The 20,600-nt window shown below is 47.9% G+C and overlaps 1 protein-coding gene across 1 annotated transcript; it reads right to left on the reverse strand.

Moving 5' to 3' along the window:
* Positions 1-4,099: 4,099 nt before the first annotated feature.
* LOC147111481 (uncharacterized) lies at positions 4,100-9,783 on the reverse strand. Its single transcript, XM_085999889.1, has 3 exons — positions 9,544-9,783; positions 5,001-5,165; positions 4,100-4,843 (listed from the first exon to the last, which is right to left on the reverse strand). The coding sequence occupies exons 1-3, from the start codon at positions 9,781-9,783 to the stop codon at positions 4,100-4,102; spliced, it is 1,149 nt and encodes a 382-aa protein (XP_085856015.1).
* Between the last annotated feature and the right edge of the window lie 10,817 nt (positions 9,784-20,600).

Here is a 20,600-nt window from a genome sequence, read left to right on the forward strand (position 1 = left end):
ACACCAGCTGAGATCAGAAGGCCAGTTCAATGCACTGCAAGAATCAAGTCATCTTTACTCACTGGACCATCACATGCTTGAGGGAAATTACTTGGTCCAGCTCACTTCTCACACATACACACCATGTAAACACAAGTTGGTGGTACAGGGTACAGAGCTCTACCAGCATCAGCTAATCTCTCTGCAACTCAATCATAGTATGGGCTGCGACCTGGATGTATGAAATCAATTGATTGATCTATCTTTCTTCATCTTTCAAAGCTAAACATCCAGAAAAATAAATTGTATACCAACCAAACATCACAAGTTTCAACTCATTGATATTCTCACTGTAACTATATGTACACCATGGAAGAACATTTGAAACGAAGCCCAATAATGTGGCTTTTGATGTGTTATTTTCAACTGCTTACCAGAAATCTGGATGGCAGTGCCACATTCCCTCTACCATTACATCTCTTCCTCTCTCACCTCCTTGCTCATTCCCATTCTCTCTCATATCCCCTCTCCTGCAAAATCCTCTTCTCCCACATTCCCTCTCTTCTATTACCTGTGTTACATTCTCTCATTCACTCTCACCCTCCAAAATTCTATTGCTCACTGTCTTTATCATTCCCTTTTGTCCTCATTCCTTTTTAGCCCCTCATTAACTCTTTCCATATTATTCCTTCTCTCTTTTTATTCTGTCTTTCCTTCCTTCTTTGTGCCTTTCTCATATGATTATATAGAATTACATCAAACCTACAGCACAGAAATTGGTTATTTGGCCCAACTGGTCTATTCCAGTGTTTATGCTCCACACGAGCTTCCTTCTACCCTAGGTCATCTCACCCTATCAGCATATCCTTCTATTCCTTTCTCCCTCGTGTATTTATCTAGCTTCCCCTTAACCACATCTACTCTATTCACCTCAACAACATTCTAAACACTCATCTTGATAAAGAAGTTTCTCCTGAATTCCTTATTGGATTTATTAGTGACTATCTTATATTTATGACCCCTACTTTTGGATTCCACCCCAAGTGGGAACATCTCTCCTACGTCTACCCTATCAAACCCCTTCATCATTTTAAAGACCTCTATTAGCTTACCCCTGAGCCTTTTTTCTGGAGATAAGAGCCCCAGCTTATTCAGCCTTTTCTGATAGTTATAATCTCTCAATTCTGGCATCACACCTGTAAATATTTTTTGCACCTTCTCCAGTGTCTCAATATACTTTTTGTAATATGTAGACCAGAACTGTGGTCACAAGTTATATTTACACAAAATATGAACAGATAAACTAACTTGTTTCATGGCAGATCCTTTACAGAATCATTGTCAGTTAAGAAGTAAAACCATGATGTGTCCATGCTTGTTTCCAAATAGGCACTGCTCATGGTAAACTGGTTACGGTAGCATAATGGTTATGTTACTGGACGAGTAAGCCAGGGGCTCGAAATAATAATTGGTGAAACATGAGCTCAAATCCCACCACAGCAGCTGGGGAAATTTAAATTAAATAAATCTGGAATATAAAAGCTACTATCAGACTATGAAACTACTGGATTGTTATAAAAGCCCATCTGGTTCACTAATGCCCTTTGTGGTTGGCTCTTAACTGCTCTCTGAAATAGCCTAGCAAGCCAATCAGCTTTATTCAACAAGGTGGCTCACCAGCACCTTCTCAAGGGCAATTAAGGATGGGCAATAAATGCTGGCCCTGCTGGCAATGCCCACATCCCATGAATGAATATAAAAAGCCCAGCAATGTTAAGAACATTTGAAATTTCATATCGGAATGGTGCTTAGTAGAAAAGTGTTTTTGCATCAGCTACTATTAAAACAAAAGGAAGGAAATCATTTTTCACCCTCTCCTAATCACGACCAGCTGACCATGCGTTCAGCAGCATGAAGGTCCCCTGACCAGCGCTATTTAAAGGGATCATCAACAACTTGTAGCTGACTTGCTTTTTCATTCCAACTGGGTCTGTGTAAGTTTGTGCAACTGTTTGGAGCTTTCTGGAGTTGTTTAGAGTTGCTGAGATGACAGGGAGTGTTACTGCAAGTGGAGAATGCCTTGTTTCTCATTTATAGGCTTCTGCTCACACCACTTGCGCCCAGTCATGGGGGCTCTAATTGCAGTCCCTCTCACACTCGAGTATGACAGGGAGATGGACCGGAGGCAGTGAAGAAGAGGACAAGCTGCTTGTAGAGTGAGGAGGAGGAGGGGCAGGAGGGTGCTCAGCAGGAACATAGGAACAGGAGGAGGCCATTCAGCCCCTCGAGCCTGTTCCGCCATTCAATGAGGTCATGGCTGATCTGTGACCTAACTCTATATACCTGCCTTTGGTCCATATTCCTTAATGCCTTTGGTTAACAAAAAGCTATCATTCTCAGATATAAGATTAACAATTGATCGAGCATCAATTGCCATTTGCTGAAGAGAGTTCCAAACTTCTACCACCCTTTGTGTGTAGAAGTGTTTCCTAACTTCACTCCTGAAAGTTCTGGTTCTGCCCCCTAGTCCTAGAATTCCCAACCAGCAGAAAACATTTCTCTCTATCTACTCTATCTGCTCCCCTTAATATCTTGAGGAGGCCTTCCCTACCTAGGGTCTTCCGATAGCACTTCTCCTACATACACCTAAACCAGGAGCAGTGCATTAGGAGGCTCCGCTTCACCAAGGCGGTGGTCACAGAACTCCAACAAGACCTGCAGCCTCAGAACAGGGCGACGATGCCTCTCCCAGTGGCCCTCAAGGTCACCGTGGCCCTGAATTATTTCGCCACCGGAACCTTCCAGTCTGCAGCAGGCGACATAGCTACATCTCGCAGTTCACCATCTGCATCTGGGCGGTCACAGAGGCACTGTACCCCAGGGGAAGGGACTTCATTGTCTGCTCTCTGAACAGAGAGAAGCAGGAGGAGTGCGCATGTGGCTTTGCCAGGATATCGGGCTTCCCCATGGTGCAGGGCACCATCGAATGCACACATGTGGCTTTGCAGGCACTGCATATCAATCCTGAGATGTTCTGCAACTGCAAAGGCTACCACTCACTTAATGTGCAGTTAGTGTGCGGCCACGCCCAGCACATCCTGATGGTCAATGCCCACTAACCTGGCAGCAGTCATGATGCCTTCATCCTGCGCCAGTCCGGTGTGCCTGCAATCTTCCAGCCACAACGTTGAACCCGAGGGTGGCTGCTCAGAGACAAGGGCTAACCTCTCTGCACCTGGCTGATGACTCCCCTCCGCAACCCCACCACTCGTGGCCAACACTCATGTAATGACAACCATGCTGCCATGAGGAACATCATCCAGCAGACCATTGGGGTGCTAAAGCGATGGTTCCGCTGCCTTGACCGCTCAGGAGGAGCCCTCCAGTACATGCCGGAGTGGATGTCCCATTTCATGGTGGTCTGCTGTATGCTCCACAACTTGGCCATCATGAACACGCAGCCCTTACCACCACGGGTTCTGGGACCACCACAGGAGGAGGAGGAGGAAGAGGAGGAGGAGGAGGAGGAAGGGAGGAGGCAGGCAGCAGCTCCCCGTTATGGGCGGGCTGTCCATGAGCGTCTCATCAGACTCTGGTTCCAGTGAATGAAGCCCCAGATCCCCATTGCTCATCACTTCCCCATCTTACCATACCTCTGTCACGGAACAGCACAGCGTCCGCCTGGGCACAAAGCTGAAATGAGAGCCACCACAAGACATACATTCCAAACAGAATTTATAAATTTATCAAATGCAAGTCAAAAGAATAAATTCAATGAATCACCCTTGTGCTTTCCCTTAGTGTCTGACTTTTATTTACCTTTTCCTACTCTAGTGCTCCTACGAAGTGCTCCCCCAGTGGCTGCAGCATGGCTGGTGGAAGGCTGCTGACTTTCAATGAGGGAGACTGCAGATGGCCGTGCAGGATAACCTCAAGTAGCTCTGGCCCTAGGAGGCCTGGCTGTAGATTGCGCCACCTCAATAGGCGTGGCAGCAGTCTGGGCTGGCTAGATGACAGGCAGCAGCAAGGGCATTGGCGGAGTGGCAGTGGTGGGAGTACGAATGTTGGCATCTTGAGAGAGGACATCAGCTTCTTGCTCCACGGAGCCACTGCCACTACCCTAGGGTGGTGCCTCAGCATTCCTAGCCATCTGATGGAGCACAGATTGCGGGACTGCTATGACACCCTGCAAGCCCCTTTCGACACTCATAAACCCAGCCATGATGGCAGCAGTCTGATCTTGCATGGCAGCAAGCTGAGACTGCAGGAGAGCAGTCTGAGCGTCTACTGCAGCATTGAGACGTTGGGTCAGTTCTGCCTGTGCTGCAATGAAAGGTGAGAGTTCACCTATCACAGCCAGCATCATGGTGGGGTCCACAAGTTCACTAATGGCGTTGCCCATCATTTCCATCCTGGAAATCATGGACTCCAAGCTCCACACAAATCCCCATGCAGTGCTGGAGCCGGACTCCTCCATGCTCCTTGACACTGTCAAGAGGCTCTCTGGCAGGCTTGCCTTTGCACCAAGCGTTTCTGTGTGCATGCCCATCACGCTTTTTCTGAAGGCCGCCCCATCGACTTCATCATCTGAGTCCTGTGCAGCAGAACTTGTGCGTGAACTTGCCCTTCGGCGAGCTGGCACCCGAGCTACCCTTTCCCCCTGGCCTGGCTGCAGCCCACTCATGCCCGGTGACTCACCACATGCAGATCCCACCTCTATACTACCCTCCAATGTATGTGCAGTGCCATTTTCTGAGCTTGTGTCTTCGAATGTCAGATGCAGTGCCGGTGTGTCTTCTCCTCCATCACTCTCCACCTCCATCACTTCAGGAGCAGGCTGGGCTGCTGGCAGTTCTTGGGTATCTGAAAGGAGTAATGCACAAGTGTCGGGTTGTGGTGAGGGTGGTGGGGGGGGTGGGAAGGAAGATATCCATGCATACACCATCAGCAGCTTGTAAGTGAGAAGAGATTTTGGGATGAGGGTTAAGTGGGATGTGAGAAGAAGGATTAGGTATGAGCATATCATCATCATCAGTAATGCTACCCACTTCACTGCTCACCACGGATTCTGTGGCTGCCCCTCCAATTATTTTGAGAACTACTCCCTCTAGCTCCGTGAGGTTCTGAATTCTGGCTTTCCCTCCACCCGTCTGCTGGTGCTCCTGACGGTTGCGCGCCACCTTTGCCTGCAAGAGAAAGGGAAGTGTGCCAGTGAGTGTGAAGGAGCTGATTGGTGAGTAGTGGGTGAGTGCTTTTTTTTTCTTCAATTTGAAGTTTATTTCTTTTAAGGTAGTTCATAGTTAAGGTAGATCGGGAGAGCGAGAATCCGAGAGTTTAAATTTGAGGTAAGAGTTTATGAATTAAAAGTATGGCAGGGGACCTCAGTCCCGTGTGTTGCATGGCCTGCAACATGTGGGAATTCCTAGCTGCTTATTGCAGTCAGGATGACCACATGTGCAGTAAGTGCCAACGGTTTTCGGAGCTCGAGCTTCAGCTGGAGGCACTGCGGTGTATCCGCGAGGCTGAGAGTTACGTGGATAGCACGTTTTTAGATGTGGTCACCCCGCAATTTAAGAAAGTGCAGTCAGAGAGGGAATGGGTGACCACCAGTCAGAAGAAGGGGGGGCAGGCAGGTAGTCAGGAAAGTCCCAGAGTGCATCTCACTCAACAACCATTTTTCTGTGTTGGAAAACGGTGAAAGTGACGGTTCCTCTGGGGAGTGCAGCCAGAGCCAAGTTCACGGCACTGTGGGTGGCTCAGCTGCACAAGGGGGGAGGAGTAAGAGTGGAAGGGCAACAGTGGCAGGAGACTCAATACTGAGGTGTGCAGACAGGCGTTTCTGCGGCCGCAGACGTGACTCCAGGATGCTATGTTGCCTCCCTGGTGCCAGGGTCAAGGATGTCACTGAATGGCTGCAGGGCATTTTGAAGGGGGATGGTGAACAGTCAGAGCTCATGGTTCACATTGGTACCAACGACATAGGTAGAAAGAGGGATGAGGTCCTGCAACAAGAATTTAGGGAGCTAGGTAGCAGATTAAAAAGCAGGACCTCAAAGGTTGTAATCTCTGGATTACTCCCGGTGCCACGTGCAAGTGAGTATAGGAATAGGAGGATAGAGCAGATGAATGCGTAGCTAAAGAGTTGGTGCAGGAGGGTGGGCTTTAGTTTCCTGGATCGCTGGGTCTGTTTCTGGGGAAGGTGGGTCCTGTACAAGTCGGGCGGGTTGCACCTGAACCGGAATGGGACCAACATCCTTGTGGGGAGGTTTGCTGGTACTGTCGGGAGGGGGGGGATTAAACTAACTTGGCAGGGGGATGGGATACAGAGTGGAGCTATAGTGGGGGGTGATGCACAGCCAAATATAGAGGAAAAAACAAGTCAGCCTGGATGGCAGAGCAAATATGTAATGGCACAAGGGAGTATGGCAAGGCTGGATGGCATTTATTTTAATGCAAAGATTCTTGCGAGTAAGGCAGATGAACTGAAGGTGTTGATGAACACGTGGGAGTATGATATTGCTATCACAGAGACATGGTTGAGGGAGGGGCAGGACTGGCAGCTCAATATTCTGGGGTATAGAATCTTCAGGCAAGACAGAGGGGGGTGTAAAAGAGGAGGGGGTGTTGCAATATTAATCAAGGAGTCAATTACTGCAGTAAGGAGGGATTATATCTTCGCAGGTTCCTCTAATGAGGCCATATGGGTAGAACTTAAAAACAAAAAGGGGGCAAGCACTTTGCTGGGAGTGTACTATAGGCCCCCAAACAGTTAGGGGGAGATAGAGGAACAGATATGTAGGCAAATCTCAGAAAAGTGTAGAAATAATAGGGTAATACTAGTAGGGGATTTCAACTTCCCCAATATTAACTGGGTTAGTCAGAGTGTGAAAGGCTTAGAGGGTGCAGAATTTTTAAAGTGCACCCAGGAGAGCTTTTTAAGCCAGCATGTAGAAAGTTCTACAAGAGAGGGGGTGGTACTGGACCTAATTCTAGGGAATGTAGCCGAGCAAGTGGTAGAAGTGTCAGTGAGAGAGCATTTTGGTGACAGTGACCATAATTCGGTGAGATTTAAGGTAGTCATGGAAAAGGACAAAGAGGGACCGGAAGTAAAGGTTCTAAATTGGGGGAAGGCCGATTTTAATATGGTAAGGCAGAATCTGGCCAAAGTTAGCTACTTGTAGGAAAATCCACATCAGAGCAGTGGGAGTCATTCAGCAAGGAAATAGAGAGAGTACAGCGTCAACATGTTCCCATAAAGGTCAAGGGTGGGACCAACAAGTCCAGGCAACCCTGGATGTCAAGGGATATACAAGAATGGATTAGGAAAAAAAGGGAGGCTTTTGGCAGATACAAAGGACTAAAAACAGTGGAAGCCCTAGAAGAGTATAGAAAGTGCAGGGGGGTACTTAAAAAAGAAATTAGGAGAGCGAAGAGGGGGCATGAAAAAACACTGGTGGGCAAAATAAAGGAAAATCCCAAGGTGTTTTATAAGTATATTAAGGGCAAGAGGATAACCAGGGAAAGAGTAGGGCCCATTAGGGACCAAAGTGTGTGTAGAGCCGAAAGATGTGGGTGAGGTTTTAAATGAATATTTTGCATCTGTGTTCACTATGGAGAAGGACGATATAGGCATAGAAATCTGACAGGAGGATTGTGATATACTTGAACAAATTAGCATTGAGAGGGAGGGGGTGCTAGCAGTTTTGGCGGGCTTAAAAGTGGATAAATCCCCAGACCTAGACGAGATGTATCCCAGGCTGCTGTGTGAGGCAAGTGAAGAGATTGCAGGGGCTCTGACACAAATTTTCAGAACCTCTCTGGCCACAGGGGAGGTGCCAGAGGACTGGAGGACAGCTAACGTAGTACCATTATTCAAGAAGGGTAGTAGGGATAAACCAGGAAATTACAGGCCAGTTAGCCTAACATCAGTGGTAGGGAAATTATTGGAAAAAATTCTGAGGGACAGAATTAGTCTCCACTTGGAGAGGCAAGGATTAATAAAGGATAGTCAGCATGGCTTTGTCAGGGGGAGATCATGTCTAACCAATTTAATTGAATTTTTCGAGGGGGTGACTAGGTGTGTGGATGAGGGTAGTGCAGTTGATGTAGTCTACATGGACTTCAGTAAGGCTTTTGACAAAGTCCCGCATGGGAGACTGGTCAAGAAGGTAAGAGCCCATGGGATCCAGGGCAATTTGGCACATTGGATCCAAAATTGGCTTAGTGGCAGGAGGCAGAGGGTGATGGTCGAAGGTTGTTTTTGTGACTGGAAGCCTGTGTCCAGTGGTGTACCGCAGGGATCGGTGCTGGGTCCCTTGTTGTTTGTAGTTTACATTAATGATTTAGGTATGAATGTAGGAGGTATGATCAGTAAGTTCACAGATGACACGAAAATTGGTGGAGTGGTAAATAGCGAGGAGGGAAGCCTCAGGCTACAGGATGATATAGACAGGTTGGTCAGATGGGCAGAACAGTGGCAAATGGAATTTAACCCTGAAAAGTGTGAGGTGATGCATTTTGGGAGGACTAACAAGGCAAGGGAATACACAATGAATGGTAGGACCCTAGGAAGGACAGAGGATCAGAGGGACCTTGGTGTGCATATACATAGACCACTGAACGTAGCAGGACAGGTAGTTAAGGTAGTTAAGAAGACATATGGGATACTTGCCTTCATTAGCCAAGGCATAGAATATAAGAGCAGGGAGGTTATGATGGAGCTGTACAAAATGCTAGTTAGGCCACAGCTGGAATACTGTGTGCAGTTCTGGTCGCCACACTATAGGAAGGATATGATTGCATTAGAGAGGGTGCAGAGGAGATTCACCAGGATGTTACCTGGGCTGGAGCATTTCAGCTATGAAGAAAGACTGGACAGACTGGGGTTGTTTTCATCAGAGCAGAGAAGTCTGAGGGGGGACCTGATTGAGGTGTACAAAATTATGAGGGGCATAGATAGGGTAGATAGCAAGGAACTTTTCCCCTTAATAGAGGGGTCAATAACCAGGGGGCATAGTTTCAAGGTAAGGGGCAGGAGGTTTAGAGGGGATTTGAGGAAACACTTTTTCACCCAGAGGGTGGTTGGAATCTGGACCTCACTGCCTGAAAGGGTGGTAGAGGCAGGAACCCTCACAACGTTCAAGAAGCATTTAGATGAGCACTTGCAATGCCATAGCATACAAGGCTATGGACCAAGTGCTGGAAAATGGGATTAGAATAGATAGGGCTTGATGGCTGGTGCAGACACGATGGGCCGAAGGGCCTCTTTCTGTGCTGTATAACTCTATGACTCTATGAGTGTGGTGCAATGTGTTTGGGTGCAATGTGTTTGGGTGATGTGCCTTTCATGATTGAATAGCTGTATGTGCAAAGTGTGAGATGTGGGTGTGAGTCTTGCAGCTGTGGTAAGTGTGTAAGGGTGAAGTGAAGCTATGATTGTTAGATATGAATGATGATTGCTCGAGATTGTTGGTTGGTGAGTGATGGGGGTGCAGTGCATTTAGCATTGTGTGAGGCTTGTGGTGCAAATGGTGGGATATGGCATTTGATGATGCATTCACGCACCTTGACCACTCGCGTAAGTTCATTAAACTTTTTGCTGCACAGGATCCAGGTCCTGGGGACAACACTTGTCGCAGTGATGGCTTGAGAAATCTCCTCCCAGAGACTTCTGGTGTTCAGCCTTGAAGGCCTCCTGCCCCCTTGTGGGTAAAGGAAATCACGGCGCCTTTGTACCCCTAGGACCAAGGCCTCCAATGCCGCATCGGGAAATCTTCTTGCCCTTTTCCTTGGCTGATGGGCCATGGCTATGTTCAGAATGACAATGAGCTGCTTCTGCAACAAAGCACCTCCGCTTTAAGTTGTGCAGAGGATCTAGGCCAAACTTTATTGCCAGTAGACTGCACTCGATATTGGCCCCCCTGTTGAGCACTAAGCCAATCAGCAGCTCCTTTAGCACTGAGATCAGCGCTGCAATCGTTATAATGAGCAGGCAGCATGACCTTTGTGTGCTGCCTGCCCCACTTTGAATGGGCGCAGGCACACAGCGTTGCGCGGTGCCCCGCCCGTTTTCAGGTCTTATCCAATTTCTAGGCCTAGAGGTTCACAGCACAGGAAAAGGCCTTTCAGCCCAGCGTGTCTGTGCCAGCTGTTTGCTAGAGAAATTCAAAAATGATTCCCACCACCCTGCTCTCTCCCTGTCGTTCTGTATCTTCCTCAGCTTCAAATACTTTCCCTTTAAAGACGCAACGGTCTCTGCCTCAAATTCACCCTGTGGGAAATACATTCCAGGCCCCAACAATCTCATATGTAAAGGATTTCTCCAAACCTCTTCCCTCACTCTTTTAGTGATGATATTAAGTTGATGATTCCCCTCATGGCTGATTTCCCCAAACAATGGAAATAATCTTTCCCTATTCACTCTATCAAAATGTTTCATATCTCTTTTAAAAAAAAACCTCTGTGCTGAGCTAGTTGAATTCAGGGCACCACAGATTGCGTCAGCATCCCTGGATGAGGAAAGGAAAAATCAATTAGTCTCCACACTCCTGAATATTATAGAATGACCCCTGTTGGAACTAAAGATATATGGGGAACAACAGAACCAATCTTGAGTGTGATGCTCCCTGTGTTTGAGCAGCCTGCCATCGCCCACCATCAAGGCTCACATATGAATAGGAACATAGGAACAGGAGTAGGACATTCAGCTCATTGAGCCTGTACCGCAATTAGATCATGGCTGATCTGTACCTCAACTGCATTTACCCACCTTTGCTCCATATCTCTTAATACCTTACATAACAAAAATCTATCAATCTCACGTAAGAAATTTTCAATTGACCTAGCCTCAACAGCTTTTTGAGGGAATGAATTCCAGATTTCCACTACCCTTTGTGTGGAGAAATGCTTCCTGAATTCACCCCTGAATGGCCTGGCTCTAATTTTTAAGGTTATGCCCCTTTGTTCCGGACTCCTCCCTCAGAGTTTCTCTCTATCTATCCTATCAGATCCTTTAATCATCTAAAACACCTCAATTAGATCACCCCTTAGAGGGAATACAATCCTACTCTACGCAACATATCCTCATAATTTAACCCTTTTAGCCCCGGTATCATTCTGGTGAATCAGCACTGCACCCCCTCCAAGGCCGATATCTCTTCTTCTTAGGCAGTCCCTCGGAACCGAGGATGACTTGCTTCCACACTAAAAATGAGTTCTCAGGTGACTGATGAGTCCAATGCGGGACCTACAGTCTCTGTCACAGGTGGGGCAGACGGTGGTTGAAGGGGCGGGTGGGTGGGGTGCTTGGGTTGACGTGCGCTCCTTCCGCTGTTTGTGCTTGGCTTCCGCTTGCTCCCGGTGAAGAGACTCGAGGTATTCGGTGCCTTCCCGGATGCTTCCCCTTCACTTTGTGCAGTCTTGGGCCAGGGATTCCCAGGTGTCGGTGGGGATGTTGCACTTTTTCAAGGAGGCTTTGAGGGTGTCCTTGAAGCATTTCCTCTGCCCACCTGGGGCTCTCTTGCTGTGTCGGAGCTCCAAGTAGAGTGCTTGTTTTAGGAGTCTCGTATCCTTCGATGCGGTGCCAAGCACTGATTGCAGTACTCTAGATGTGGTCCAGCCCGAGCTTTATACAACTGTAGCATAAATTCCACCCTTTTGCATTTCAGCTCCTTTGAGATAAAGGCCAACATTCCATTAGACTTTTACATTATTTTTTTGTACCTGTCTATTAGCTTTTCGTGATTTCTGTACATGAACCCCTAAATCTCTCTGCTCCTCCACAAGTCCCAGTTTCTTATCATTTAAACAAAATATATTTATTCGGTGTCCTAAGTGGATGACCTCACACTTCCCCACATTAACTCTATCTGCCACAGTTTGCCCCTTGAACATTATCGGCACTTGGATAAACCATCAGAGGCAGCTGGCATCCATGGATTGTATCCTAACAAGGAACCAATGCCTTTTGGGGAAGAGGGCAGGGGAGAAAACTTTACTTTTAATACCTTGTGCAAAATTAAAAGATAGCTTGAGTTATTTCTAAATGTTTTCCCTAGTAGTCATTAGAGAAATAACCACCTTGATCCATGTTGTGTTATATTAGTTAACTGTCAACCTAACAGCGAAGAAAGAAAGACTTGCATTTATATAGCGCCTTTCACAACCTCAGGACATCCCAAAACGCTTTACAGCCATGAAGTACTTCTTTGGAGTGTAGTCACTGTTGTAATGTAGGAAATGCGGCAGCCAATTTGCACAGAGCAAGCTCCCACAAACAGCAATGTCATAAAGACCAGATAATCTGTTTTTTAGTGATGTTGGTTGAGGGATAAATATTGATCAGGAGAACGCCCCTGCTCTTCTTCAAAATACTGCCATGGGATCTTGTACATCCACCTGCGAGAGCAGACGGGGCCTCGGTTTAACGTCTCATCTGAAAGACGGCACCTCCAACAGTGCAGCGCTCCCTCAGTACTGCACTGGAGTGTCACCTTAGATTTTTGTGCTCAAGTCTTTGGAGTGGGACTGTAAACCCACAACCTCCTGACTCAGAGGTGAGAGTGCTATCAACCGAGCCACGGCTGACACAGAGCGAGTAAGTTCAGGCTGACATGGTTCCATGTGCTGTCTAAATTAAAATAAAACACTGGAGAGGGTTTATACCTGTTTTATAAATTGTAGTGGCACTTCTGGACAATCGGGAATCTGGTTTGCCATTGCAAGGTCTGAGGTAAAACTGTGCACCTGAACTAACAAAAGCAACATGCAGCCTACAGAGCAGCGTTGCTGCATTTAGTTTCATGCTGGCTTTACTTTAAAATGCTGCCATCATTGGCAATCTGGAATTAATAGAGGCAGCGTGTAAAGGTATATTAGGCAGCATTTTGAGGCAATAGTGCCTCAAGAGGACCCAAGACTCACTTAAAGAGATGCGTTTCGGTACAACCTCCAAAGGCAGCAGTGGCCTGGCAGCAAATATAAACATTCAGAGGCTGAAAATCTGTGGGTCATGATCCTGGCAGTTATGGAGGGATCACGTCCACTGGTGCCCTCCAGCGCTGAACCTACCAGAGTTTGTGGGGTCAGGAGGAGGGCATCTCATTAGCATGGGAATGGTGGGCACAAGCCCTACTTTTGGGGGCATCTCTGGTACCTGCCAGCGCATGCCAGCACATGCCAGCTGGAAACTCAAGCACCTGCCTATCCTTGGGGGGGGGGGGAGGGTTTCCCCAGGCTGTCCCTGACACCAGCCACGCGTTCCTCGGCCCCCCATGTTAGTGGGAAGATCTCCCTTTAAAAAAAAAATTAGAGGGCTTTCTCCAGGGGTCCAGGCCACTTTCCTGGAGCCCACTCCCATATGGAGGTCAGTATGCCTCACCTCACTGAGCCTATCATCCTCCACTGAAAGGTTAGGCCCTGACTGAGAAAAAGGAGTTGTGACTCCCTGGCTCTGACCCCTTGCTGTCACTTGCCTTGTAAGGGGTGGACAGTGGTGCTGCCCCTAACAGGGCAATGAGGAAACTCCTGGCACAGCCAAACTCCACCATTTGCGGAGGGGTTCTACCAGCCTCCTGCCGGAGTTACGGCCGGAGACTGGTGGAACCCTAGAGGAATTTCGGCTCCTCACTCTTGTGGCACAGTTCTCTACCATCTTTAATGAGCCAGGTGATATAAATAGAGAAGCTTTTGTGACACTCGTTACAAAATTATTTCTGGAAACTGCTCGGTGATGTAAATGCAACATAGTCAGCAGCAGCAGCAAAGTACAACATGGGAAAAATGTATTGACTTTGTATCTTCAGCCAAGGAGAGAAGTGGTAAGTCAAAGTGTTTCTTTTAATTTGCCGGCTGATCGTAGTGAGATAGAATCCGGAATTTGAACAGCTGGAACAGATGATGATTTCAAAAGAGTGCTCGCTCAGTTTTATGGCATTATTGGCTTGATTGCTGCCATGTGGCACAGCAGAAGCAGAATCCATGCTTTGGTCCAACTAAAACTTCAAAAGCTCAAGGATCTACATGGAGCTTTCCCCAAAATGTGTTTTGACAACCTTAAACGGATCATTCCATCAGTGCACATTGCATTCTGGGCTGCAGATTTGGGAATGCCACCCAGACCCCCCAAACCAAATTGCAGTTGCGGTCTTGCCAAATGGCAAAGCTGTACAGTGTAAACAAGGTGCCTCAGGGTTTGGAAACACATTAAACTATTTACACTTTAATTTTGTAATTGCATCTTAGCTGAATTTAAAGCTGTTAAGGGTTCAAAAATATTGTATAATTAGGAGTTCTAATTTTATGGCAGTCCTGCAGACGAATCAGCTTTCAGAAATTCGAAAAGTCCTTTGATTCTGTACATTTAATTTTTTTTTACCATTAGGAAAGCACATTTAATTCATTGGACATTACATAATAAGAACATTTGTGGGTCATGATCCTGGTGGTTATGGAGGGATAACGTCCGCTGGTGCCCTCCAGCGCTGAACCTACCAGAGTTTGTGGGGTTAAGAGGAGGGCATCTCATTAGCATGGGAATGGTGGGCACAAGCCCCACTGCTGCCAGGCCACTGCTGCCTTTGGAGGTTGTACCTAAACGCATCTCTTTAAGTGAGTCTTGGGTCCTCTTGAGGCACTATTGCCTCAAAATGCTGTCTAATGTACCTTTACACGCTGCCTCTATTAATTCCAGATTGCCAATGATGGCAGCATTTTAAAGTAAAGCCAGCATGAAACTAAATGCAGCAACGCTGCTCTGTAGGCTGCATGTTGCTTTTGTTAGTTCAGGTGCACAGTTTTACCTCAGACCTTGCAATGGCAAACCAGATTCCCGACTGTCCAGAAGTGCCACTACAATTTATAAAACAGGTATAAACCCTCTCCAGTGTTTTATTTTAATTTAGATAGCACATGGAACCATGTCAGCCTGAACTTACTCGCTCTGTGTCAGCCGTGGCTCGGTTGATAGCACTCTCACCTCTGAGTCAGAAGATTGTGGGTTCACAGTCCCACTCCAAAGACTTGAGCACAAAAATCTAAGGTGACACTCCAGTGCAGTACTGAGGGAGCGCTGCACTGTTGGAGGTGCCGTCTTTCAGATGAGACGTTAAACCGAGGCCCCGTCTGCTCTCGCAGGTGGATGTACAAGATCCCATGGCAGTATTTTGAAGAAGAGCAGGGGCGTTCTCCTGATCAATTTATAAAACAGGTATAAACCCTCTCCAGTGTTTTATTTTAATTTAGACAGCACATGTGCAGTTTAATTACTGAGGCAAATCTTCATCAAATATCTTTTTGTAAAGGAGAATTTATAATATAGGTGTGCTGCTAGAGGCAGTACCCTGTTTCTCCCTCTATTGGCTGCCCTCTACTGTGTTAAAGGAGCAGTGGTTCCTTGAGCCAACGGAATTGTAGGCCCGTGAAAATATGGGTCTATGAATGTTCTGTTGGATTAAGGGAACTGATATTTATGAAGTGAACATGGGAGATTTTCACTGCATTTGGATGTGGCCCCGATTTTAACTCCAGGTGGATTCCCCGCTCAGGCCTGAGTTAAAAATGCAGTTGGGTCTCAATGATGTCATTGGGCCGCAACATGCATATGTAAAGAAGGACCCTTGCATGCGACCTTGCTGCCTGCTCAAGGGAGCAGGTTAAAATTGCAAATGTTGCGGTCATGGTGACTTTGGGGCAGGTAAGAGCCAGGGCGATTTTAACTGCCCGCCTGCCAGGTTTCTGCTGAGTGAGGAGGGTTAAAATCAGTCACGGTCTCCACATTGCGCAGTGGAACCCAGCAACTCTACAGAGGCCACTCGCTCTCCTGAAACAGGCTCCCAGAAGAAGAACAAAAGTAAAAGAGCCTTTCTTTAAGATTTAAGCATGCCACCATTTGTCTTCTCAAGAAAGTTTTTTCCCTTTGTTTTCAGTCCTCATTCTTCTAAATTTTCTCTCAGCACTACTGTAATGAAATCTGTTTGTCTTGCCTGTATTCGTTCTTGCCTGTATTCGTTTTGCACTCATGTATATTACCCTCCCCCACACGGTGTATAGTTTCACTTCCTCTTTCCTGACTAACCTGGGAGGTTCCAGGTCTTGGCTCTTGGCTCCGCCCCTGACTTCTCTTACATAAAGATCCCAGGATCTGTATGACTCATTCCTGCGAGCCAGTCAGTGTGTTGAGATGTTATCTCTGATCTTAGTGATTAAAAGCCAACTTGTTAAAGTCTATAACTTCTAGTTTTGTGGTTATTGAAGGCACATCAATTTTAATCACTAAAGAATACTAGGATGGATCGACTCCTAAAACCAGAGCGTCTGGACTTGGATCCACATTCTGCTGAAGCATCAAATCAATTTGGACACTGGCTCAAATGCTTCGAACTCTTCGCGAGGGCCTCATCCGCTAGCGAGGTAGATAAACTGAGTCTACTGACTACTCGCGTTAGTCATCAGATTTATTCGTTCATCCGGGACGCCACCTCTTACACGGAGGCCATCACTATCCTGAAGGCCCAATACCAGAGGCCAGTAAACAAAGTGTACGCCAGACATCTGCTGGCTACATGCAGGCAGCGACCTGAGGAATCAATGGACGATTTCTTACAGGGCCTAAAGGACTTGGTCCGGGACTGTAACTGCAAGGCCATGACGGCTAACGTGTACTCTGACGAATTGGTCCGCGATTCCTTCATCACGGGCCTCAAATCTAATTATATCTGGCAGAGACTGCTGGAGAAGGAGGTCCTGGACTTAAAAAAGGCAGTGGCCACTGCGCGATCGCTGGACGTGGCCCAGAAAAACTCTGACTCTTATTCTTCCGGCCATGCGGCCCTCACCGCCTCGTGCGCGCCGAGCGGGCCGCCATCTTGGAATCAGCCATCTTCCCCATCCAGGTCTCAGATCAGCTCTACACCGCCGGAGTCCCCACACAGAAGTTCACCCAGGAGTCCTACTACAGCAGCAATGTCTCGAGGCCCGAAATGCTACTTCTGCGGCCAGGCCAAGCACCCCAGACAACGATGCCCAGCGAAGGACGCTACATGCTTCAAATGTAAGAAAAAGGGGCATTTTAGCAAAGTCTGCAGGGGGAATCCGATTTCCAACTCCGTCACCGCCTTGTGCGTGCCGTGTGGGCCGCCATCTTGGGATCCGATATCTTTTCCCGACTCAACGGCCGCCCAGGGCCCAACAGTGGCTTCAATCACGGTGGATCAATCCAGGCCACACCCGTTGACAAAATCCATGATGGACATACAGGTAAACGGGAATTTAACGAAATGTTTAATTGACTGTGGGAGTACCGAGAGTTTTATCCACCCTAGCCTGGTACGGCGGCACTCATTAACGGTAACCCCTACACGGAGCAGAATTGCTATGGCTGCTAAGCCCCACACTTCGGACATTTTGGGCTACTGTGTGGTAACACTGACTGTAAAAGGCACGGACTACAAGGATTTTAAACTCCTCGTGATGCCAGAACTCTGTGTTAATGTAATCTTGGGCCTGGACTTCCAGTGCCACCACGAAAGTGTCACGCTAGCATATGGCGGGTCCCAGCCGCCACTCACAGTCTGTGGCCTATCAACCTTAAAAATCAGCCCACCCTCTTTATTCGCTAATCTCGCTCCGAACTGTAGGCCCATAGTGACCAAAAGTAGATGGTACAGTCTGGAAGACAGACACTTTATCAAGGCGGAAGTGGACAGACTCCTGCGGGAAGGCATTATTGAATGCAGTACCAGTCCGTGGCGTGCCCAAGTAGTCATAGTTAAAAATAGCGAAAAGAAACGGATGGTAATTGACTACAGCCAGACTGTTAATATTTATACCCAGCTGGACGCCTACCCTTTACCCCGCATATCAGAAATGGTCAACCAGATCGCGCAATACCGAGTCTTCTCACCTATCGACCTCAAATCCGCTTATCACCAGCTCCCCATTAGAATGGAGGACCGCCCACACACCGCCTTTGAGGCGAACGGACGCCTCTACCATTTTCTCAGAGTGCCCTTCGGGGTAACAAATGGGGTCTCGGTCTTCCAACGTGAGATGGACCGCATGGTTGACGAGAATAAACTACAAGCTACCTACCCCTATCTGGACAATGTCACTATCTGCGGGCACAACCAGCAAGACATCGATCTAAATCTTGCGAGATTTTTAAAAACTGCCCTAAAGCTGAATCTAACCTACAACGAAGACAAATGTGTCTTCAACACAACCCGTCTCTGTATCCTCGGCTGTGTGGTGGGAGATGGGGTAATTGGACCGGACCCTGACCGATTACGCCCCCTAAAGGAACTGCCCCTGCTACACAATCCCAAAGCTTTAAAAAGGTGCCTGGGATTTTTTTCGTATTATGCCCAATGGGTGCCCAATTACTCTGATAAGGCCCGACTCCTCATTAAATCGACGTCCTTCCCACTATCAGCTGAAGCTTGGGAGGCTTTCACCAGTATCAAACAGGACATTGAAAGGGCTGCACTGTGTGCAGTGGATGAAAGCATTCCCTTTCAAGTCGAAAGCGATGCGTCAGACTTTGCTTTAGCTGCGACCCTCAATCAGGCTGGGAGACCTGTGGCCTTTTTCTCCCGAACCCTTCAGGGACCTGAAATCAGGCACTCTTCTGTCGAGAAGGAGGCACAGGCTATAGTGGAGGCAGTGCGGCACTGGAGACACTACCTAGCCGGCAAATGTTTCACCCTGCTCACCGACCAGCGGTCGGTGGCTTTCATGTTTAATAACAAACAAAGGGGGAAAATCAAGAATGACAAAATACTCAGGTGGAGGATCGAACTATCCACGTTCGACTATGATATTATGTACAGGCCGGGTGCCCTTAATGAACCCCCAGATGCCCTATCGCGGGGAATGTGTGCCAGCACTCATACGGACAAATTACAGGGTCTCCACAACGACCTCTGTCACCCAGGGGTCACCCGACTATACCATTTTATAAAGTCCCGCAATCTGCCCCACTCCATCGAGGAGGTCAGGGCAATGACCAGAGCCTGCCGCATCTGTGCGGAATGCAAGCCTCGCTTCTACAGGCCTGACCGTGCATACCTTATCAAAGCCACACGGCCATTCGAGCGCCTAAGTCTGGACTTCAAGGGACCCCTTCCCTCTGCCGACCGTAACGTATACTTCTCAATATCATCGATGAATATTCCCGCTTCCCCTTCGCCATTCCCTGCCCAGACATGACCAGTGCCACGGTCATCAAGTGTCTCGGTAATCTATTCTGCATGTTTGGCACGCCGAACTACATACACAGCGATAGGGGGACGTCATTCATGAGTGACGAACTGCGCCAGTTCTTGCTCTCAAAGGGGATAGCCACTAGCAGAACCACTAGCTACAACCCCCGGGGTAATGGGCAAGTGGAAAGGGAGAATGCTACTGTTTGGAAGGCTGTCACGTTAGCCTTAAAGTCAAAAGGCCTTCCGACCTTCCGCTGGCAGGAAGTCCTCCCAGACGTGCTCCACTCCATAAGGTCTCTGTTATGTACAGCCACTAACGCTACCCCTCACGAAAAGATGTTCGTTTTCCCCCGGAAATCGACCTCGGGCATATCTCTACCCACGTGGCTGACGTCTCCGGGGACAGTACTATTGCGGAAGCACGTGAGAGGCCATAAAATGGACCCCCTTGTGGAAAAGGTACAGCTCCTCCATGCAAACCCTCAGTACGCCTATATCGAATACTCTGACGGGCGAGAGGACACTGTTTCCATAAAAGACCTCGCTCCCTCGGGGAGCGGAGAGAACGATGAGAGACTACCCGAGGAAGACCTACACCAAAAAGAGACAGGACGCCCAGAGGTATCAATACCCAACTTTAACCTGGAGGCATAGTGGTTAGCACTGTTGCCTCACAGTGCCAGAGACCCGGGTTCGAATCCGGCCTCGGGTGACTGTCTGTGTGGAGTTTGCACATTCTCCCCGTGTTTGCGTGGGTTTCCTCCGGGTGCTCCGGTTTCCTCCCACAATCCAAAGATGTGTGGGCTAGGTTGATTGGCTATGATAAATTGACCCTTAGTGTTAGGGGGATTAAATACACGGGGATAGGGTGGGGTATGTGTTGATGTAGGGGTTACTGGGATCGGGTGGGATATGTGTCGGTGCAGGCTCGATGGGCCGAAATGGCCTCTATCTGCACTGTGGGGTTTCTGTGATTCTGTGATTCTGTGACACTGCGGAGGCCCGGACAGCGGAGGAACCAGAATCCACTCCCCTAGAGGCACCCCAACCGGCTTTGCGCCGATCACTGAGAACCGCAAAACCTCCTGACAGACTCACTTATACCAACTTTTAAGAAACATCACCCCGATGGACTAAATCTAAAGAAGGGGTGAATGTAATGAAATCTGTTTGTCTTGCCTGTATTCGTTCTTGCCTGTATTCGTTTTGCACTCATGTATATTACCCTCCCCCACACGGTGTATAGTTTCACTTCCTCTTTCCTGACTAACCTGGAAGGTTCCAGGTCTTGGCTCTTGGCTCCGCCCCTGACTTCTCTTACATAAAGATCCCAGGATCTGTATGACGCATTCCTGCGAGCCAGTCAGTGTGTTGAGATGTTAGCTCTGATCTTAGTGATTAAAAGCCAACTTGTTAAAGTCT

Source organism: Somniosus microcephalus, chromosome 10 (genome assembly GCF_052327205.1).
Source record: "Somniosus microcephalus isolate GS21.2 chromosome 10, FLI_Smic_1.0, whole genome shotgun sequence".
NCBI lineage: Eukaryota > Metazoa > Chordata > Chondrichthyes > Squaliformes > Somniosidae > Somniosus > Somniosus microcephalus.

Excerpts from the sequence above, each read along its gene's own strand:
- LOC147111481 (XM_085999889.1), bottom strand. The coding sequence starts at position 9,783 with ATGGCCCATCAGCCAAGGAAAAGGGCAAGAAGATTTCCCGATGCGGCA. Across the intron at positions 5,166-9,543 it reads AACTTACGCGAGTGGTCAAG|GCAAAGGTGGCGCGCAACCG; the intron begins GTGCGTGAATGC and ends TTTCTCTTGCAG. Across the intron at positions 4,844-5,000 it reads GCATTACTGATGATGATGAT|GATACCCAAGAACTGCCAGC; the intron begins ATGCTCATACCT and ends TTACTCCTTTCA.